This window comes from Crocodylus siamensis, chromosome 5 (genome assembly GCF_052110815.1).
Source record: "Crocodylus siamensis isolate JL-2025a chromosome 5, ASM5211081v1, whole genome shotgun sequence".
NCBI classification, from domain to species: domain Eukaryota; kingdom Metazoa; phylum Chordata; order Crocodylia; family Crocodylidae; genus Crocodylus; species Crocodylus siamensis.
Window position 1 is genome coordinate 41,876,626 of NC_143399.1, and position 23,493 is coordinate 41,900,118.

Genomic DNA, 23,493 nt, shown 5'->3' on the forward strand with positions numbered 1-23,493 from the left:
AGAAGGGACTGAGTCACAATGGCATCCCAAGGCTTTGCCTGGGATAAGAGAAGCTACACTTCACTCATGGCTTAGAGTGAATCCTAGCTCTCCTGCACAGGCAGTGGAGGTTCTCTCTCTTTGCCTGAAAGTTTCCCCAAACAGTCCTAACAGCTGCCTGAAAACTGCTGCATCCAAAATTACCACTTCTGTGGGGCCTATAGTTTCTAACAGAGCAGCAAATTACATCCGTCTCGCTTGGTACTGAAATCCTACGTGCTAGTGGGATTGCCTGCAGGGTCCTGGCACTGAGAAGGGTATGAGGTGGGGACTGCAGTACAAGGTGGCACTCCTGGTAGTTGGGGATAAATAATTTCAAAATAATGAACTTTACCTCTACTATAATATACTATCTATCAGGTCCCTGGGGTCCAGCAAAGCATAAATATAGCCACTGAGCTCTGCTTCTTCCTCTCTGCTTTGAATGTGTTTGGGAAGTAGTGAAACTGGGCAAAGTGCTATCTTGAACCAGCATGAAAACAGTGCAGAGAGACAGTAAAAAGAAAAACCATTTTGTGTGAATGCCACGGTTGGCTGCAGAACCCCTAGAACAGGTAAGTCAAAAAGTGATCATCTTCTATGTTATACTAACAACATGCTGGAAAACAAAAATGAGCACATGCCACCTAGCACTTACTATATGATACGTGCAGATATTGAAAACATTTTGTGAACCCGTTAAAGTTGCTAAGAGACTAGAGCCACAAACTGAAACCCACAACAGGAAGCAAACAGTAGAGTCAAACTACCTAGTTGCATCACCTTCTTATCTAACACATGCACTCCTACAACTGCCTGCAAAAACACCACCAAAGAAATGGAGGGATGTGGAAAAGCTTGAGAGAGTCCAGAGGAGAACTACTTGTATGATCCAATGCCTGGAAGAAAGGCCATATGAGGAGAGGCTGAGGGATTTGGGATTCTTCAGTCTAGAAAAGAGAAGGCTCAGGAATAACTTGGTAGCAGCCTACAACTATATAACAGGTTCATCAGGACCTGGGAGAACAGCTGTTCACCAGATCTTCCCCAAGGAATAGCAAGGTCTAACAACCACAAACTGCAGGAAGGCCGATTTAGACTGGACACAAGGAAAAATTTGTTTACAGTATGAGCGTCCAGGGTCTGGAACAGACTCCCCCCAGCGGTGGTGCAAGCACCTACTCTGGACTCCTTCAAGAAACATCTGGATATTTTTTCCTTGCTGGGATCACTTGATTCCAGCTGACTTCCTGCCTATGGCAGGGGGGTTGGACTTGATGATCTCACAAGGTCTCTTCCAGCCCCTACTGTCTATGAAATCTATAAAGTCTATATACAAGTAGATAAGAAAAAAAAAATCAGACTTGCTTCATGTTAGGGCAACAAGTCATTATACTACACAGTAAAACATCATTAAGGATAAGAAAGGCACTTCAGGCACTCAGTCATCTTCAGGCACTAGTGTCAGTAGGTTGCTAATCAAAGCCAACCTGCATGGGAACAAGACTGGAAGGACCAGGTGATCCTCAGGTATCCTGACATGGCTTCACTAACCTCAGCAGGGCTGCAGTGATTTCTACCAGCTGAATATTTGGTTCCACCTATTTTTGAGGGTTGAGAAATACACTTGTGATGTTTGAATACCTTTGCATGGACCATACATGGCAATCAGTCAAATCAACTGGTAATGTGAGGAACAGTGCCCAAAACAGGCTCTCAGGGTAGCAGCAAGCAGGTTACTCTGATACTGCTCTGCAGTCATACAAGTAACAGTTAAGTCTTTCAGCAAAATTCTCCAGAGGATTTGAAGGGAAAGTTTTCCCAGGATTGATCTCTTTTCCCAGTTTCCATATTAATCTTTAGGCCCCTGCAAACAAACCCCAGGCTCCTTTTTTGGCACATTTAAGCAAGGCTCTAATCATATGATGATTTTTATCTAATGTATTCAATGGCCTGTTAAGCTTCACCAGAGACTGAGGAGATAGTAACTAAAGGAAACTGTTTATCTCTTGCAGCTCATACAGGAAGGAGGATGTGTTGGTTACAGGAGTGGCAGGAGGATGCTGCCTTTTCATGCTTTAGGAGGTTCAAACTAGTGCCTCCTGAAATCTCACTGAGGTGTTGGGTGTGTTGTTCAGGGCTCCTAGTTGCCATACCAGCACCAAGTAAAGGCAGGGCTGATTTTTTTTCTCTGCCACAGGGGCTGCTGGCAGTCTTTTTGGTAACAATGATGGAAGTCCCTTTGCAAGTGAACAGATCCCCTAGTCCAGGGGTGGGCAAAATGTGGCCTTGGGGCCAGATGCAGCCCACCAGGTCATTCTATCTGGCCCGTGGGACCCCTAAAAATGTAGAAAATTAATATTAATCTGCCCTGGGCTGCCTGTCATGTGGCCCTCGATGGCTTGCTGTAACTCAGTAAGCAGCCCTCTGCTCAAAATAAATGCCCGCCCCTGCCCTAGTCCCTCCCTTCTACCAGCACTAGAACATAGATTTAATACTAGCAAAGAGGCAGTATTTTTGAAGCATCCACTTGTTAACATAGCACTGGCCCGTCACTTAGGCACTTCTTCCCCCAGCAACTGCACCAGCATGTATTTGCACCTGTGAATCCATCACAGGTACCTTGATTGGGAACTTATCCTTTGAAATCTGTAGACCAGATGAGAGGGACCCTAGTCAGCTTTAGACAATAATACAAAGCTAGTACAGCTAATGCTATCCACTATGCTACACTGTGGGGACAAACTTGTTCTGCATTCACTTGTCAAGTCTGGTCAGATGATACTGTTGAGTTGTTTTTTAATTAATTTTTTTTTCCAGATGAGAACTAAGTTCAGAATGACAGGAGGGTTGAACATGATTTGTAATTCATTCGTACCTATATTGTGGAAGTCTGGGACAGGGGCCCCATGTACATGCACCTCGCAAAATTCAACCTTGCTCAAAAGAGCCCACATCCAACCTTAGCACTAAAAAGCACTATTCCCCAGAACAGTTTTGTTTTAATGCACAAATTCCCAGCTGGGGTGAGGGAAACAGTTGCGGTATGAACAGCGTACCTCTGATTTCTCATCTGCACTATCCAAGTTCGTATCCTGACATGATGTGGAGATGACAGCTATTCTAGAAGAAGAAACCTAAGAAAGAAAGATACTGAAAGAGGCCTGGGGCCAACAGGATAAAGTAGGTCAGATCTGGCTTTGCACAAAAATGCCTCTGTAACAAAGGCCAGCACTGCAAAGACAGAGGTATGCCATTAGCTAGCAAGGAGGTGACAGCCATGTTCTCCAACATGACTACTCTTGGAATACCATAGTCAGTTCTGGCCCTCTGTTACTGAGAAAATATTAACCAATGGAATGAACTTCCAAAGAGAAACCAAAGAGAGAGACTGGTGTCATTGATATAGGGGCTATGTCGCCGATACATTAGGAGGAGAGTAAAGAGTTAAGGGCTAGAATTCCTCAAATATCATAAGAGAATTTAGGCACTGAAACCTACAACTCAACACGCCTAGCTCATCTAAGTACTGTCTAGGTATAGGAGAGACTGTAGTACTGTATTAAGCTGTGGAACCTGAAAGGTATGAATATCTAGGACAGGAACAGAGGAGATAGATGTAAGAGTTATAGGACAAACAGAAGAAAATGAAAACTTTGCATAGCAGAAAAGAAAACCCCACAAACATGATTAGGCTATAGAAGAATCATCCAGGAGATGCAAGAAAATGCCCATTACCTTGGGGTATTTAACCTAGACTAGGGGCTACAGCCTGGTGCTGGGACCTTTCAGTAAGATGTTAATTGGTTCCTGCTGATTCAGGAACCACATTCAGGTGCAGCATGTTTACTCTGGCTAGCCTCTAAAAGGGTAGTGCTCTGTACCATGTCACAGTCAAAGGGAAAAGGTTGTGTGGAAATACTTTTTCTTTTTTCAGATTGTTTTCTGAGATAAAGCAAGGTATGTGACTGATTGAGGAAATGTAAGATACTTTGAGAAGGGGGGCTCTGCCTGTCCACATAGACACCTTTTTCAGTGGTCTGTAGAGAGTGAGACCTGCATGGCTGTGGTCTGGGATGGTCCTAATAAAATGGGCCTATGGCTAACCCCTGGGATCCTAGGGATTTCACAAACCAAGGTCCTTGGCCTGGGCAGCACAAGTCTTCCTGTGGTTGTCCTGTTGTTAAAAGCTAAATCTTTTGGTTATATATGAAAACCATAGATAGTTTGGGGCTCCAGATCTAGAAATGGGTGTTCTCTGGAGATTATGTGGGCTTTGGCATCAGACAGGCAGGTAAAGACTGAACTCTTGTGGATCACTAGACATCCCACTTGCATATGTTAGAGCAAACCTTGATTTCCTTCAGGCCAACAAACCTGTTTCATGGCCTATGCTTGAAAATTTGAAGAACCTAGCTCAGTTCCAGTGAAGAATCAAAATCGTGGAGGCTTGGGTTACTTTGCTGATGGCCTTGTAAACAGCCTTGCCTTCTCTGCCATCTACACAGAGACTCCTAAGTGTGGCTCCCCCCTTTGTCAGTCTGTGACAGGTGCAGCATTGGAAAAGGGAGCAAGAATATTGGGGAGAGAAACACTGCTGGTGGTCTCCATGCTATAGGAGACTTTGACTGTAAAGGGCCTTTCCTCTGCAATAGCTCCTATAGAGACCTGTTAAGAACTGCAGGGCTTTCTCCCTGCAAAGAATTCCTCTGCTTCCCAAAAAAGCCTAATCAGCTCTGAGGCAGAAACTCAAGTCAAGTGGTGACAACTATCTATCCTGATAGTTACAGCTAGCTTCAGGAGATGTTAAAAGAAATGCAGTTAACTATAGGCAAGATGAACCCATGGCCCCTTGCCCAGTGCAACAAGTAAGGATGGTACGATAGCTAGAATCTGGCATTTGTAAGACCTGTCAACTTCCTGGCACTAACCTAAATTTCCTGTGTGGCATTAAGAAAGTCACTTGAGGTGTTTATAGATGTGCTGAGGGAGTTGGGGGGGGGGGCACTTCAATTAGCAAGTTGTTCTAATTAAATGTGCCCAAGCATCACATGCATCAGCATCCCCATGCTGAAAAATGATGGCAGGGCACTTTGAACTAAAGCTCAGCAAACCAGCATTGGTTCAAAGTGCCCCACCACCTTTTTTCAGTGCAGGGATGCTGATACATGTGACACTGGAGCCTGCTGGAGTGGGTTAATTTCTGCACTCCAGCAGACTCAGTTAATCAAGTCTGCTCTAATGCCCTGGATTTACAGCACACCAGACCAGCCTTGCTGGATGTCTGTAGGAGCCTTTAGTTTCACCCAACTGTCAAGTGGGAATAATAGCATTGCTCTCTCTCACCTGAGCTACAGTAAGGATAAACAGAGTGACGACTGAGGGGCTCAGACACTACAGTATTAGGAGACGTACAAGTCCCTTAGAACAAGCAGGGGTTGGGAGGGCTGAAACCAAGCAGGCAAGAAACTGGTTTCCCTATGTGAATAGATGTCTGATCATGACTATATTCTCCTAACCTGGCGGTGTTACTCCTCTTACACAGCCCCCCCTTCATTTTCTCTGACTCTTCTACTCCCAGTTTTATCCTGGTCCTGGGCAGGAGACTTCCCTGGTCTCCCAGCAAAGGGCAATGACTTAATTTTTTTTGACCAGCGGGCAGGGGTGGCGCAGGTACCTACCCTGGAGATCTTCAAAAGGAGACTGGATGCCCACCTTGCAAGTCTTCCCTACCCAGAGCAGTGGGGCTGGACCCAATGATCTCAAGAGGTCCCTTCCAGCCCTAAACTTCTGTGAATCTGTGACTGTACTGCAAATTCAGCAGTAGACTGGAGTTATGTTTAAATAGCCAGCTCCATTCACCCCTCCCTAGCATAGGAGGAGTAATTGGATACTTCCTTCCCTGCCCCAAGAGTTCTAGCACAATTCACTGCAGGACTCTGTTCTAATGCCCCTTTCAACATGTATGATGTCACTGGGCAAGCCCTGCCTCCAGAGCCAGCAGGATGCTGGTGGCACTTTGCTCGAGGGTTCACTTGTATCAGCCTCTCACAATGCTGCTCTGCTTTCCCAGCACCTGGACTCTCAGCCAAGTGGCTGTCTCAGCCACAGGCCAGCTGGAAGTGCTGTCTACGGGCACTGGGAAAATGAATGTGCATCGAGTCCTTTGTTGAAATCCATTCCTTCAGAACTACAGCAGCAGGAGCCTTTGCGTCCTTCATGGGCCTATGGCAAAGGCTATTCAGCTCCCTCAAAATGACAAGCATTTCATTATTATACAAAAACTAAACCCCACAGAGAGGAAGTGTTTTTCATTTTGGCTTTATTGCTAGCTGAAAATACCTCTAAGGATCTTTATTGATAGAAAGGCAGGTTGTGAAAGCAGAGTTGGAAGGGAATCTTGTCCTTTACAGAAGGTGATTTTGACTAATTTTCACATCCTGTACCACATTCAGACTTCACACCACTACCCCTTCCCATCCTCCCTCACCCCCAACATTTCCTGATTGATACAGAGATTCTTGCAGCTCAGTTCCTTTAAGTACTGTATTGCTTTTAACATGCTGGTTTACTACATAGTGATTTAAAAATGTATATCTGTCATGATGCTGCTGTTGTCTTCAGGCTTCAATAGGAATGTTGTCCACCAAAACCTAGAGAAAAAGAGAGAGGAAGGGAATGGAAAAAAGGACCAGTGAGATGCCAGGCAACAGGGCAGCATTAAATATCAGGGTTGGGGCTGAGCACCAACAGGTTGAAGTGAACTTAGCTCTTAGGTAGAGAGAGCACAAAACCAGCCTTAGCTTGTGACAGCCTCTGGGGACCTCCAGAGCTAAAAGGATAAGGGCCAGATTCTGTTCCATCTATTAGACACCCAAGTGGGCATAGGCACATGTGATCTACTTCACACTGCTCGAGTCTTTGAAAACCACAAATGCAAAAGGTGGGTAGCTGCTTATGTCATCTTTGTCTTTGGTAGCACGTTCCAAATACAGGCGTGTTAGTGGTTTTTCAGGGACTTCAGCAGGTTGGAACAGGATCACACTTAGGTGCCTAACAGGTGGAACAGGATCTAGTCTTTAGGGTCTGTAGCCTGAGCTAGGCTCTGTAGCTGGAAGCTGGAATACACCCATCTTTTGAGGTTTGGGGACAGAAAGAGGCATGCATGCAATACCCACTGGTTAGTGAGTTACCCTTGAACAGAGGTACTGCATGCTGGGGGAAGCCCTCAAAACCAGATATAGCAAGACTGGGGCTCTGGGATGCAGACTGACAAATGAATGTGGCTAAGCGCCTGGGTATGCTGCCACCGTGGACAGAAGGCAAAAGACTTCTAGAGGGGCTGGACGTATTCAAGTCAGCCGGCCCGGACGATCTCCACCCTGGAGTTCTAAAGGAATTGGCCAAGGTCATTGCAAGTCCCCTGGCACGGCTTTACGAGCACTCATAGTGCTCTGGTGTGGTGCTGGAGGACTGGAAGAGGGCCAACGTGGTTCCCATCTTCAAAAAGGAGAAGGAGGACGACCCAGGAAACTATAGGCCAGTTAGTCTTACCTCGATCCTAGGCAAGCTGTTTGAGAAAATTATGCTAGCACACATCCATGAGGGGCCAGCAGAGGACTGCATGCTTAGGGGCAACCAACACGGGTTCATCAGTGGCAGGTCCTGTCAGACCAACCTGGTGGCCTTCTACGATCAGATCACCAAATCCTTAGATGCACGGGTAGCAGTGGACATAGTCTTCCTGGACTTCCGGAAGGCTTTCCACACTGTCTCTCACCCCGTTCTCATTAAGAAACTGGGGGACTGTGGTGCAGACACCCACACAGTCAAATGGGTCGCCAACTGGCTGGTGGGCCACACCCAGAGGGTGGCAGTGGATGGGTCCTTCTCAACCTGGAAGGATGTGGGCAGTGGGGTCCCCCAGGGCTCGGTCCTCAGGCCCGCGCTGTTCAACATCTTCATCAGTGATTTGGACGAGGGGGTAAAAAGCACCCTGTTCAAATTTGCTGATGACACTAAGATGTGGGGGGATGTGGGCATGCTAGAAGGAAGCAACAGGCTACAATCAGACCTAGACAGGTTACAAGGGTGGGGAGATGAGAATAGGATGGGTTTCAACACAGGCAAGTGCAAGGTGATGCACCTGGGGAGGAACAACCGGCACCATACCTACAGGTTGGTCCCTTCTTGTCAGCACAGAGGGAGAAAAGGACCTTGGAGTTATAATTGACTCCAAGATGAACATGGGCCAGCAGCATGTGGATGCAGTCAGGAAGGCCAACCACACCTTGTCATGCATCCACAGATGTATCTCGAGCAGGTCCAAACAGGTGATCCTCCCCCCTCTATGCGGCATTGGTCAGGCCGCAGCTGGAGTACTGCGTCCAGTTCTGGGCGCCACACTTCAAGAGGGATGTCGACAGCATGGAGAGGGTCCAGAGGAGGGCCACTCGCATGATCAGGGGACAACAGGGCAGGCCCTATGAGGACAGGCTGCGAGACCTGAACCTGTTCAGCCTCCACAAGAGAAGGCTGAGGGGGGATCTTGTGGCCTGTTATAAACTAGTCAGGGGGGATCAGCAGGCACTGGGGGAGTCACTGTTCCCCCGAGCACCGCCAGGAGTGACCAGGAATAACGGTCACAAGCTGGCAGAGGGCAGGTTTAGGTTAGATAACAGGAGGTGCTACTTCACGGTCAGGGCGGCTAGGATCTGGAACCAACTTCCAAGAGAAGTGGTGCAGGCTCCTACCCTGGGGGTCTTTAAGAGGAGGTTGGATGAACATCTTGCTGGGGTTGTTTGACCCCAGTATTATTTCCTGCCATGGCAGGGGGTCGGACTAGATGATCTACTCAGGTCCCTTCCGACCCTAGAAACTATGAAACTATGACTTGCCATCCTCCTGTAGGTATGGGTATTCTGAGCGACACAGACAGAGATAGCATGTGCCCCTGGCTGGTCTCTGGAGACCTGACCCCTGGAAAACCAGGTCCTATTGACTGCAGTAGGAATCCCCATGGTTCTAGGGTGCTAGGGTTGGTCTAAAGCAAGGCAGGAGCTCAAAAGAGAAGCAGTTACCTGAGGTTTACTTGAATGTGTGACTCTCAGTACCTCCCCGGCCAAATCCTGAAAGGCAACCAGAACGTAGCTGGTTAATACCAGGGATGGGGAGCGTTAGGACCTTCCCATGAAGGCAATTCCATCTTCTGGTAAGCACAGTGTGTGATACTCCCTTGCAGTGTCCTATTATTGCCACAGATAGCACCTTAGCACAATATCTGAGCCACCATAGGACAGAAGGAATACTCTCCCAACTTGTCTCAGAAACATGACACAAGGGCTGCCTCTATCAGCCTGGCCCACACATAGGGTTACCATATTTCCAATTTCAAAAAAGAGGACACCCATGGGGGGCAGGAGGGGAAGGGGTATATGACTTGGGGGGGCAGTGATCTGCCCCCTGCCTCCCCAGCCCTGCTGGAGCCCCTCACTCCTGACCTGTAGCCCCTTTCCCACCCCCCAACCTTGCTGGTTTGGTGCTCCTCACTCCCAACCCACAGCTCCCTGCTCCCCACAATGCCCCTCACTCCTGACTCACAGCCGCTTGTCCCCCCCCAACCCTGCTGGTGCCCTGTACTCCAAACCTGCAGCCCCCTGCTTCCTCCCAGCCCTGCTGGTGCCCCTCCCAACCCGCAGCCCCTTTCCCACCTCCCAGCCCTGCTGGTGCGCCTCACTCCTGACCCGCAGCTCCCTGCTCCCCCCGGTGCCCCTCACTCCTGACTCACAGCCTCCTGCCCTCTCAGCCCCACTGGTGCCCTTCACTCCTGATCTGCAGCCCCTGCCCCCTTAGCTCTGCTGGTGCCCTCATTCCCGACCCACAGCCCCATCTCCCAGTGCTGCCAGTGCCTCGCCTTCTGACCCGCAGGCCCTGCTTCCTCCCAGTCCTGCTGCCCAAGCAGCTTGCTCACGCACACAATTTCCTGACCGCCAATCAGCTTCCCCATTGCCCCCCAGACCCGACCAAAAGTAGAGGCAAAGCAAAAACCCAGGCATTTGCTTGCATTTTAAAAAACCTCCCCAGAAGGAGGACAAAGGACCAAAAAAGGACCAACTATGGGAGGCAATTTGGACTAAACCATCTGAAATATGTGTAACCCAGGCAGTACTCCAAGACATATGGACTAGAAAACATTTAATACACAGGGACCTGCCTTTATTCAAGAAAAGAGAAACTCAGTGGGGTAAGGGTGGCTTGGGGAGCTGGAGTACAGGATGCAGCCTCCAACTTCTAGCTTGCTAGTTGCAGTGCAGCCCTGCTCCAGCCATACCCAAAATCCAGCCCCTGGCCTCTACACTATGTCAGGGAACAGAGACAGCTGAAGTCACTGTATAGCAGGGACAGCAGCAGCCTGTCAAACTTAGGAGAAAGGGTTAGCCACCTGCCTTGGAGCAGGATGACCAGGCTAGAGACTGAGTTGCCCTCTCAGCACATAGCACCTCCGTCTCTCCTGCTCTCTGCCTGTAGCATCTGGTGGTGCTTGAATTTGCCTTAAAAAAATAAGTTGGATAGAGGAAGAGCATGTCATTTGTCTCTGCTGTTACTTCATGTTACCAGGGGTGGACCACGTGGCCCTAAGCAGGGCTCAGACTTAGGAGATGCTGGAGTTAGCGACTCTGAACTGGACTTAGATTTCCAGCCACTATGTTAGTCCTCAGCTGAAAAAAATTAAATCCCAGTCTTCCCTTTATGGCAAGGGGACCAAATCCTGCATCTCCCAAGATGTCTGTGAGGCATTCAAGGAGAGTCCCTTCCTTCAGAAACGGATGACCACTGCTGTTCCTATTTCTCCTAATTAATGTGACCTGTCTAAGGCGAGTCCCAAGCCCAGCTCTCCCATCCAGAAGCCTGGTACATCTTTAAACCTTCTAGGGCTACAAAATGTCAAATGATTCCATGTTTCCCAGTCAAACCATAGGCTGACAAGCTAAATTTGTACTGCTCAGACAATGATCTTGCTGGGACAAAGGACACAGCTTCATTGTCCAGCACATCCCAGAGGCCACTGTTAAGGCTTAATAATATCCTGACTTGCAAACAGGACTGTCTTGAGGACAGCGTGCAGACAATATGGCATTCCAAACAAAAAACCACTGAGCTTTCATGGGAGACCACATTAAAAAGGGGCAGATGGTGTGGCAGGAATTCAAGTGGAATTCCACCTTCTCTAGCACTGGAGCCACACAAATGATTGTGTTTGGGGATTTGTTCTTTCTATTAGTAATTATTCAACCTGAAAAATGTAAGTGCAGAGTCAGCTTTGGGCAGTGGGGGCCAAGATGTAGGGACTCAGACTTGAGTCTTGGAACCTGTTAGAACTTCCCCAGCCTTCCAGTCCAAAAAGCTTTACAGATTTTGAGACTCCTTCCAACCTTTTTTCTTCCCAGTCTCTAAATGATTCTGCAAACTGCCCAGACCAGTGGGTGTCTTAAAGTTATGACTGTTTGGCTGGACTGATGCATGTATGTTAGTGACTGTGGGCATGAGTGGGACTCCACAGAGTGAGCTGGCATCCAGCCTGTGAAGATGGACAGATACTTTTGCACTGGGCAACTTCCTCCCTACAGTAAAAAGTGCAAAACTTAAGAGACATGGCAGGTACAAACTGCAGGCCCATACTGCCAGCTCTGAGTAGATGTAATGGCCATTAGCTTCAGGGAAATCTAGGGTAAAACTCAAGGAAGGGAAGACATGATTCTGTTTTCCCCTCAAGTGCTTCACATCGCTCTATGGCTACTGGCACTGAAATCAAGGGTAGTTTTGCATCTTTAAAAAAACCAAAAACAAAAACCAAGCAAAAAAACCCCAGCCCTACAATGGGAGCACATTTAGATCAATACTGAGCACTTTTCTAAAGCTTACTGAGAGATGCAGCTCTCCAATGTGACAGAGAGGAAATAGCCAGTAACTCACAGAGTAGCTGGAAAGCAAGACATTTGAGGAACTGCTTCCCCTCCAGTGACAACAATGACTTAGAAATCTGTCTCATTGAGGAAAAGTTGCATGACCCCAGGAGGAAAGGAAGGGATGCAGAAGGGTGACCCCATGCTGGAGTAGATATATAGAAGTGTATCTAAGTACAGTGGATGTAAACCTATTTTGGGATATGCAGGTGGATCAACTTGCTTGCATGTATGACCAAAAAAGAGGATCTGAAGAAAAAAAGAGGATACTGGTCCATGGGGGCTAAATATCCAGCAGCAGTGGTTGCAGATAGGTGCATGGATGTATGTACATAGGTTTCTGCACTGGAATGCAGTTGTCCTTCTCAGCAATAAGGACAGCAGCCAGTGTCCAACACCAACTCTCCTCCTCCAGAAAGCCTCTTGCTTCTTTCATCACCCATGGAAAAACCTACCTTTGGGTCCAAACAAAGCAGAGTAACAAGGCTGGTTGCAATAGGGCTTGCCATCATGCTGCAGAGAGAAGGGAGAGTCTTCAGTGACACAATAATCAGGGCAGCCTTGAGAAGAACAAACACCCATGACTGCACATCTGCACCGACTCAGCTAAGTCCCTGGGCCCCTGAGTAATACTACAAGCAGGGGTCTAAACGCAGAATTCCCATTTCTCTTGCCCACATTCAGCACACCCCGCTTCATTCCAGATTTCCTCCCAGATCTGCCAAAGCAGCTGATTCTTGACCAACAGCACCTACTGGTACTTCAGTCCAGGGCCCTGAACAGGGACTTGACATCACTTTCATATGTATCTTCCAGTAACTGAGAGATGTGCAGTGAGAAGCAATTCAAAACCTGGTCTAAGGTCTTAATCCTGTCTCTTCTCACCTGAAATAGGCTTTGAGGACAGGTCACTATATAAGACTAATGCAGTCCTCCTGCAGCACCCAGCCTACACTTCTGGTGACTTCCTGCCCTGTCAGATGTAGTGAGGAGTTTCCTCACTTCCCCACAGTTTCATCAGCTTGGCAACTCCCTCACTACAGGCCACATGCCTCCATCCTGACAGGATAATCTCCATCACTATGGACATCCCCACTCCATCAGTCGCTATTGTATATGAGATCCAGCTGAGTAATACTGGAGTACCCCAGTCTAACTGCTTGCCACCAAGAAAACACCCAGCTCTGAAGCTGGAGGAGTTGACTAGTAAATTCTTCTGTTGCAAAGAACTCAGAAATACCACAACAGGCCAAAAAGGGTTTAACACTATGAATTCTTCTGTGAAATCTCTAGGTTTACCTTGTGAACCACATTTGCACACCTAACAGTGCATGGCTCCCCATGGCACCCATGAAAGAGTCTCAGTGGCACCCTAATTGAGAATCACTGCCCTAGAGGCAGAATCCCAACCATCCTTAGACTGCATGGAAAACACTGAAGGATTCGTGCCTTGTTGAAGGACGTCCTCCAGAATCTCCACGTTCTTTTCAATGGAAGATCTTTCTATCCCCTATGGTTGTGAGTGAAGTAATTGATGCCTGCAGAGCAGTTGAACCAAGAGCTCCAAGAGATGTGACCTCCTTCAGTCTTCTCAAGCAGGTCTCACAGACCTTGCAACAGTGGCATTTGCTCTTTTCCACCCAAGGTGCCAAGCAGTTGAGAATTTCAGAAAGGGCTTTTTTACTGCGGTCAAGTGTCTAACTTTTTGTGTAGCCTCCCTGACCTGCAGGGGACTTAACACTTGCTCTTCAGCTTTTCCCCAAAAAAAGAGCTAACAGGATTGGGGTGCACCCTCTCTGCACTGTCCCATGGAGGTAGACAAGAGGGAGTGGGAGTCCATTTTATAGCCAGGAGGAGGAGCCAGAACTAAAAGTCAGTCAGCTGGGCTGCAAGGAGACCAATGCAGCTGTCTAGGCCTGAGGCAGTGAGCTACTGATGTGGCTACAAGTCGCACCTTCCCTGGCACCTGTTGGGAAGATAGTTCTGAGCTGGGCAGTGCACCAGGAGCAATGGTTTGTAGAGGAGCTGGGCTGTCTGGATCTGACTACTAACAACCCCCCTCCAGAAAAAAAATAATTGTACAAGAATTACAAGCCATTGTTCTGTATGTGTATGCACACAATGGGAAGAGGGGGTAAAACCCAATGACAGACTAAAACCATGCATCTTCTGTTGCTGCAAAGCCCAGTTCCCAAGATTTGCAAGGACAGCATTTGTGACAAGTGAGGGGCTCGAACAAACAGCTGTGTAAAGATCCTTGACTGTCTAAAAAATCTGTCCCAAATGTTCAATCTGGCTAGTGCTTAGCTACATCTAATACCAGGACAAACCCCTCCCGACACAAAGTTGGAAGGTGTCTCAAAACTCAAAGCCTTACCTCTGCATGGCCTCCTGAAGTCAGGGTCTTGCTACATTTCTCACACTTCAAACAGGGTCGGTGCCAATCCTTCCCCAGGGAAGTAACCTTCTCAGCTGCCAGAGCAGAGAAACAAGTTAGTAACATGTCAGGATTATTAAATAGGAACAACTACAATAAAACACACCTCCTTTGAAGAGGTCTTTCCAAGGCTTTGGATCAGGGGTGTCAAACGTACAGCCCTCAGGCTGTATCCAGCCTCTGGGACTCCCAGAAGGGGCACAAATTTGTGGAGGAAGCATGGGCAGAGCCCACCACCAGAATTCACAGTACAGAGTCCAGGTGAAGATACAGGTAAGCAGTTATTGCAGCTGCATTAACCCCCATGGCTGTCACCACTCCTCACCCCATCATCGCTTGTACTACCACTCTCTGGATCTTGCCCACAATGGGCATGTCTACATGTACAGTTAATGCAACTTGATATACTTGAGCTGGACTAAATTAATTTTGATGTCACCATCTTCACACGCGTGTAAGCGCAGTTATTTAATGCCCTGTCAGATATCACTTATATTTGACATGACCATCCGGCAATGCAGCAAATTAGCCTAGCACATCCTAGTTGCCACAAACGTATAGACAGTGATGCTTTACTGCACAGCAAATTAGTCTGCTGCACAGTAAAGTGTCTTGTATAGATGTGCCCAACGAATGAGTCTTATGGTCTGAATCTAACCTAGAGAACCAGGGGAGTTTAGCATCCTGGCTTTAGATGATTCAAACCAAAACACATTTGGAACACTCACATTCTTTCTTTCCTTTTTAAAAAAAAAAAAAAAAAAAAATACTGGATTCAGTTACTTTTTCAATGTTGCTTGTCCTAGATACTGACTGCCAATTTTCAATAGCCAACCCCTCCCTGTGCACATGTGCAAAAAGAGAGGAAACAGCAGGTTAAGTGTTTGATTTTCTCACACACAAAAAGTTTGGCTTGCACACATCTTTCCCCTCCATGCTCAAGTGCCTGCATTTGAAAACTTGAACAATAGCTTCTAGACATGGCAATGCCAGAGCTGCGATTTGAATGCTGGACCTCCTGCCATGCATTGTGACCCCTTCCCTGCCTTGTAGAAGGTCATAGGCTACTGCACTTCAAGAAGTCACTCACACAGAAGGTCCCCTTGGGATGGGAAAATGGTAACAGAGTCACATCGAGGAACAAGATTTGGAGACCATCTATTACAGCTTCCAGAGATACTTGCAGTCATTGCTGCAAGGTCACTTAGCTCATTTTTCCAATCTGTACTAGCCTCATGTAGCAAGGAGACCAACTTTCCTTTAGCCTAGTTGAAGTTCTTCAATCCAAGTTGCCATCTGAGTTTTAAAAGCACCAGTGGCCTTGCACCACGTCGGCTACTAGATTCCTAACGGCTATTATAACTTTTTACATTTCCAGGGTATGACGCCCTTATAAGCCATATTTAAAAAATGGGCTTGCCCCTAATGTCAGATGCACAAATTTGCCCTAACATCAGGTGGATGAACTGATTTTAGGACACAAACCAATTATCTGCATAACTTTTAACCAAACTAGACACACAAATATGGAACTTCTGGGGCTGCCAGTGTTTTGGAGACACATTTTTGACTCAGAGTAAGACACAACAAACCTTGGTCTGGTTCGAGATTGGCCAGAGTTCAGATAACTGAAGATATGCATTGAGGCAGCTATAATAGGAACAATGAGGTTATTTGCCTAGTCCGGAACAAGTTTATATGAAAAAGGAAACAGGATGAAACCTGATTATGGTACAAAAGGGGGATGTTGTTTTCTACAGATTTCTGTGTTCTGTCCATCAGCAGCTGCACTCAGGGATGTTTATTAAATGATAAAGCACAGGTTTCCACAGGAACCCATTCAGAGCCAGATTTCTTTGAATGGACTTCTCATGCATGGGAAAAGAGGATGAGCAGAGTGATAAAGTCATCCAACTGTAATGCCACCCTGCTTGCTTGACTCAGTTCTGTTGCTGCAATAGCACTCTGTGCTGCAGTTACAGTGTCTGATCTGCCAGGGCTTTGACATTAAAACTTCTCTGCTTGTGGGTCTGTAACTTGGCTAGAATAGCCCACTCCAGGAGGAAAATGACAGCTGGAGGAGGGGTCTCTAATATCCCTAGGCCTTAGGTCACTAGCAGCAAATACGACAAGCATTAAATGACTAGATTGTGTATAGCCAAGGCTCAGGATGTTCTGGAAGATGGGACACGATCCATTATTTCCCTTATGGAAATGCCCTGTGGTTTTCAACAGGGATGACCCCAAGAGGGCCGAATTGAAATCCAGCAGGGTTCTTGGGAAGTTACTGTAGAATCCTATCAGATTTAAGGAATTTAAGCCACTTGGTTGGATTATCTTACTAATATGGCCCCCTTTATCATGGTATGCAAACACTCCACTCTGACACTATACTGCATCTGTTTGCAAACAAGTGATGTGCCACGATTTCACTGTGCAGACAGTAACAGTCAAAGAGGGACCCTGTGATTTGACCAAGGTCACACAAGAAACCTGTAGCAAAAATCAGGAGTCCCTCAAGTCACAGATTAACACCCTGACTCCTGGACCATTCTCCAGAAAACTAGTGGATTTAGAAGCCAATTTTTATTATTTTTTTAAAGAAAAGATCTTCTGAAAAGAGGATGACAAATTGTAACATTTTATAGGTCTGTTCTCTAAAAGACCCCCAGAGGCAACCCCCTCTGTTCAGGAGTGAGGAAGACAGGCAGTATGAAAGAGGGGATGCTGTGCTTATTCTACAACTGAGAATTGCTACACTTTTTTTTCCCTGTTTCAGGGTTTCTGAAAAGGAAACTGCAGGGCTGTTGCCCAGGCCTCGACTAGATGAACAGTTAGAACAACTGCTCATTTCCTGACCTCAACATCATCTGGGTGATAAGGGACTTTTGGACTGCTGGTGAGCAAACTGGAAGCAAAGCTCCTATATGGGGAGCAATATAGTACAGATAAAGGGCTTTGCAAAAACCATTTTATGGCTGCTAATGCATTCAGTGTTCAGCACACTCCTATTATTCTACTTCCATGCCACTTTTTTATGACTTGTCAAATATATCAAATATCATTTCATTGAGAAACTTTCTGTAGGAAGCAGCTCATTCACAAGGCAACCAGACCCCTCAAGACTAACTTGGAACAAGATTTGAGACAGTGTGTCCTTTGTCAAGTTTAGTTGCCAACTTAAATACATTCACATGCACTCTCTCAGCTACACAAGGTGTTTTTTTTTAATATTGGGAACCTTAGCACAAGCTGAAAAGAGAGATGCTGTGTTTTTCTATTAGAGGGTCAATGCTATTGCTATGGAACTATGCTCTTATGGCCGTCTCAGAACTTCCTTGCCCTCTGCATCAAGCAGTCTTTGCATAGTGAAGTCAGAGAGCAATTGCATAAGAACAGAAAGTTGCATCTCCTTTTTCAACAGATTTGTTCTTTCTATGCATATCTGAAGCCACATCTGCTGGCTGCACTCAGCAGGCTGCACTCTTGTCACCGTTAGCACTGCAGGGTCAGCACAGCTGTGCAAATGCGAAGTGTATTCTTGTCCAAATTAAATCAACAGAATTAATCATTATAGTTTGAGACCGAGTTTTCACCAAGGATGATGTTTAAACCTGGAAGAAATCAGGATGAATTTAAGAGCGGAGAGTTTTCAGTGCTAACAGTTATACTGAAACCAGCTTTTAGAAAAAGCTGTAATCTTAGCAAAAGTTATCCAAAATAAATGAGCCATGTTATGGAAAGGCACATTGCCAATTTTAATCAGCTCTCAGAGAAGAGCTGTACTCCAAGGAAGGAAGTTTAAACTTCCTTTGTACCGGGAAACTTACGGAGTCCCCGTGGTTTTAACACCACTTGATTGGAAAGGGGGTTAGTACCAAGGGGAGCCCTAGTGTAGACAAAGGTTCTGCAACCGGGAGCAATGCTTACCACCTTCAGGTCAAGCCTATTGAAAGGCTAATTGAAATGGTGATAAAAAATGGGGTTGGGCATACGTTTCATCTACCTTAGGCCTCCAGGCAGGATTAGTGTTGGGTAGGCTCTCTAATAGGTTTCCCCAGTCTAGGTGATGCCTAGAGGACAATGGTGAGGAAGAGGGCAAGCAGTGATGCTTCCCTCACAAAATGCAGCAACAAGCAGCTTCTGACCGCCCAGTATGCTGAGCCTCTTCAATTTCTCTGCAAAGCGGAAAGAAAAACAGGACATGCCCACATACACACCAGAAATAAACCAGAAAAGACATCAAAAACAACAATTTCCATGATCTTTATCCACGGCTTACAGTTCCTTAATATATATATTTAAAAAAATTAAAGCCCTTAAAAGACTAGCCTCTGGCAGCAAAAGGCATCAACGTTACCAGTCTAGTAACTGACTAATACCAAGAAGTGGGGAACCTCCCCAGTGGTTTGAGAGTTGAAGTTCTTGCAGCAGAGGTCATTTGCAAGGTTAACTACCTAGTTCTCTTTAAAAAACTTTTCGAAAACCCACAGCAGGAAGTGAGGTCATGTCACCAGATTGCATGTTCTGAGCCAGCGCATGAAGCTGTGGCCTTTGGGGAACAACATCCAACCTGGGGTGTGGTCGTCCTCTTGCCAGCTAGGGGCCCAGTTCAGCACTCACAACCGTAATTCAACACCACATAGCTCTGTGTCTCCTCCACGCCATCATCTCCTTGTGCTGAGATGCTCAGGGTTACTTTGTGCCTTCAAGTCTTTAGGCAAGATTTTTTTTCCCCCTCAGAAATACTGCTGGCCTCCCAGGGTGGGGTTTGCCACCTTCTGAAACATTAGGATGGTGGCCATAGGAACGGCTGGGGTTTCTGACAAAGATTCCTAGCTCGAAGGGTCTTTCTAGTTTGCTTAGATCACCAGACCTGGGGCCAAGAAGGAATTTTCCCCCTAGGTCAGATTGCAATGAACTGCAAAGGGATTTGTCGTCCTCTGCTACATCTGGCATGGTCCTTTACCTAGGATTTTCCAAGTATATTGTAATCCAGGACTTCCCTGTCATTGCAGGGACTTCCATCTCTTCTGCTTTTACCCACACTATGTTGCAGGGTGCCCAAAGGCAGTATGTGGCCTTCACAGCCTACTTAACTTGCCTGATAAAGATTTTAGCAACCACAAATCATTGCTCTACAACCAGGGTCTTGGACGCTACAGTCCAGAGTCCAAAGTGGCTCCCTCCCTGCCCACCCTATCTGTCCTCCTTAAGAAAACAGCTGTGCCGCTGGAATAAACACTCAGCTACAAGCTCAGTGGGAATTGAAAAGTGGCTGCAAGCCAGTACACTCTGAAAAGGCCTCCTATGGTTTGCCAATCCTAGAGACAGGGCACAATGAAAGCAAAAAGGTGCCCTGTTAATCTTTCCTATTCAGCAGGGCTCTCAGCAGGGTAGGAAGTACATGGGTAGAAATTATTTACAAGCGCTCTTAATACAGAAGAAAAAAAGCAGGATGTGGGTATTGTAAGGACTCTCTGTTTTCAGAGAGGTTTGCACTTGCATTCATGTCACATCTGCAGGTGCTCAGGTGTATAAGGTAAGTGCATAAGTATATTCAAGATTTGGATTCTGATTCGCTATTACCCTTTGTGATTGGAAAGTGGCTGTAAATCACTACTGCTTTTGCCTAATGCTTTGCACTCTCCTTGAGCTCCGATAAATAATTACACCTTTTTTCAAATCATGATTGAGCCTGACAGAGGACATAAAAGCACTAAATGTTATTTAACCTGTACTGTTGGTAGATATGAGGGGTAATCATTAGCTACTGACAAAAGAAACCACTTTTTAGTTGTTAGGCAGGGAGTTCACATGCATTAGGCTTAAAGAACTGATGGGCGTAGCTTAGCTGGAGAAGACTCAGAGCACAGAACAGATTCAGGGCAGAAGGATTCATTTTCAGGCCATAACAGTAAAATGTAGCTCATTCTTGCAGCCCCTCTTCTGGAGGTCAGCACATCTAGCTCCTCAAGACCCTCTGCACTGGGAAGGTTTAGTGAAGGATGGTCCTGCCTGGAGCAAGGAGTTAGACTAGTTCAGGGGTGGGCAAAATGCAGCCCATGGGCCAGATGCAGCCTGCCAGGCCAACCTATCCGGTCAACGGGGCCCCTAAAAATTTTTTTAAATTAATATTAATCTGCCTTAGGCTGCCTGTCACGCGGCCCTCAATGGCTTGCCAAAACTCAGTATAAGCGGCCCAGAGTAATTCCCCACCCCTGAACTAGTTGATGCCTTGAGGTCCCTTCCAGCCTCACTTATTCTATAATCATCACATTCCATCTATTCTCTTGCCAATGCTTTCTCTCCATTTGCTTCAGAGTACAACGTGGTCCCAAGCCAGAACACTTCCCAAAATATAACACATTTGCATTTGCTATTCTGGTGCTCGTTGGTATTGCCAGCATGCATGAAAACAACAAATTTGGTATTTTAGCTCTAGAAAATCCCAGCAACGAACAAAAAGGCAGAGACCTATTTCTAATCAGTACAACACGAGTCTCCCACTGCTGGGCTGGGCTGCCATTCAGAATGTGCAGCAGAACATGGAAAGGGCAGGACCGCGCCGTTTAATTAGCCTGCACACATTTAACTGAACACTAGGACTGGACTCTCGAGTCCTGAGGGGTTTTCTCTCCTGTGCAGACAGAAACTGGAGGTACTCAGACACTTCACAGACAAACAGCTAGATATGAATATAGATCCAGATCCTATTTCACCTCTTAGGCACTGAAGTGGACTTTGGCATCTAAGTATGATCCTACTCCTTCCTGCTCCATTCCCTGAAAAACAGCAAACACAAATGCTGGGCAGGCCCCTTTCCTGGCTCACTGCTTTTTGTGCCCAGTCTTAAGGCTACAATGATAGTATGTTACAAAAGTGGCAGGTTCACAGAAGTTTAGGGCTGGACTGGAGCTCATGAGATCATTGGGTCCAGTCCCCCTGCTCCGGGTCAAATAACCCCAGCAAGGTACGCACCACTTTTTCAGGGGCTTGATCTGGGTGGAATAGGATCACACTTATGTGCGTAACTGGTGGGAGAGGACATGGCCCATCAATACTTAACTGCTTGAGTCTATCAATTCCTAGCAGACTTCAAAAATCACAACAGTCTGCACCATATGCTATAGCACTGGGAGATGTATGAAAGTACAAATTGCATGCTTATGATTTGAAAACTACAAAGGAATTTCCCCAGTGGAAACTCCCCTCCCCCCAGTCCCCATCTTTACTGAGACATTTTATTATTTCTCACCAACTAACAAGTTTTTCCAGCCCTTAACTCTACTACTAATTGACTGCCAGTTCCTATGAGCATTACTGCAGAGACCTGAATGCTTCATGGGGGGGGTGCTATCGGGGAAATATGTAGATTATCAAAAGAAAAGATTTCTGTAGGTAGGGGTGGATCCAGGGAGGTGCAGTGGTATGGCTGCCCCCCTCTTTTGGATGGTGACACGCCTTGGGAGTCTCTGGGGACTTTTTAAAGTCCCTAAATCATTTGAAAATCCTCCATGCCTTACCCTTTCTGCTCAAAGGCACAACTCCTCTCTGCCCCTCCTGCCCTCCCCTGCTGTTGATGGCTCAGCTAGGGACATGGACAAGGGCAGGAGGGAGGAACTGGGGACTCCCCTTCCCACTGCTCCAGGCAGGGTGGGGGAACTATTCTCCCACCACCTGTTGCCACTGCCCCCTCCTCAGCTGAGCCCAGTCACACACACTCCCTCCAGTAGTGGAGAAAGGAGCAGGGACAGTCAGGCTAACTGGGGGGGCAGGGGAAGAATAGGAGAGGAAGGGGCTACCTCTAAGCAGGAAGGAGAAGGAAGGGGGGGCAGGATTTTTACCTGCTTTAGAAACTTTAAAAAGGCTGCCTGCATGGGTGGGGGTGCAGGAGGCCAGCAGCAGGGGGTGCAGGCACCCCTGCAGTGCAGGGTGCAGCTCCTGCACCACCCCCCCCCTTCTGGGAAATCCAGGGTCCACCCCTATTCGTGGGTGATATCTTTCACTGGGCCAATTGTAGGGTTGACACAGACCAGAGGTTCCCAAACTTTTTCCTTAATGGGTACCCCCTTCCAGATTTACCAGCTGCCCACCCACCCTCCCCCCCAGCATACCTTTTATATTTTAATCCCCTAAATGCCAACTATTATTATAAAGAAAATTTAATCCACCATTACACAATTTCTCCCATGTACCCCACTCCCCCCAAGTTGTCTTGCATACCTCCAGGGGTATGCATACCACAATTTGGGAAACCCCTGGGGTAGGCTAATCTGGTTGCCAAGTTTTAGGAGTGCGGGGAGCCCTGTGGTCCTGCAAAGAGAGGCAGCTGCAGGGTGCAAGGAAGAGTCTTTCCTAGCCTGGCAAGCACAGAGCTGCTTGCAGCCCTTCCCTGCTGCTGCCGAGCCAGGCCCTGTAGCACCCGGCCTGAGGCAGGCGGGCCGGGAGAGCTGCAGGGCGCTGGAGGGCGATGCCAGAGCGGCAGGACCCCTTCCTCACCTCTCCGCCTCCAGGGTTGCTTCAGGCCTTCCTGCCGGCCGGGGGGGCGCAGCTGCCTTCCCCAGCCCTGGCTGCTACGAGCACTGGGGGAGTTTCTGCCTGCCGCTAAGAGCTGTGCGAAGAGCTAGCACCTGGCCCCGGCAGCCGACGGAGGAGCAGCGGGGGTGGACCCTGCAGAGCCCGGGGGGAGGGCGCCCTTACCGAAGTAGACCTCCTTCTGGCAGCGGGGGCACTTGGGCATGGTGACAGGACGGGACAGGACAGCTCTGCTCTGCCTGCGGCGGGGAGCGGGTCTGAGCTGCTCCGCGCTGCCCGCGCCCGTGTCCCGGCCGGGGGCTGCCCCGCCCCGCCCCGCCCCGCCCCGCGCAGCTGGAGCGGTGGCTGGGGGGGGCGGGGGCGAGGGGCAGCGCCGGGGCAGGCGCCAGCTCCCGAAGCGTCCGGGTGTCTCGTCACGCGGGGGGGGGGCAGGTCTGCCGCTGCGGGTCTCAGGCAGAGCAGCGCAGCGTGTTCTTCACCCCGGCGGGGTACTGGCAACCTCCGGGCTTATGCAGGAGGCATCTCTGCCTCTCTTGT

General features: G+C 47.7%; 1 protein-coding gene across 1 annotated transcript; it reads right to left on the reverse strand.

Moving 5' to 3' along the window:
- Window positions 1–6,323: 6,323 nt before the first annotated feature.
- CRIP1 (cysteine rich protein 1) lies at window positions 6,324–23,280 on the reverse strand. The gene is made up of 5 exons (XM_090048851.1): window positions 23,122–23,280; window positions 14,359–14,453; window positions 12,437–12,494; window positions 9,099–9,146; window positions 6,324–6,671 (listed from the first exon to the last, which is right to left on the reverse strand). The coding sequence occupies exons 1-4, from the start codon at window positions 23,159–23,161 to the stop codon at window positions 9,106–9,108; spliced, it is 234 nt and encodes a 77-aa protein (XP_089904977.1). The 5' UTR covers window positions 23,162–23,280; the 3' UTR covers window positions 6,324–6,671; window positions 9,099–9,105.
- Between the last annotated feature and the right edge of the window lie 213 nt (window positions 23,281–23,493).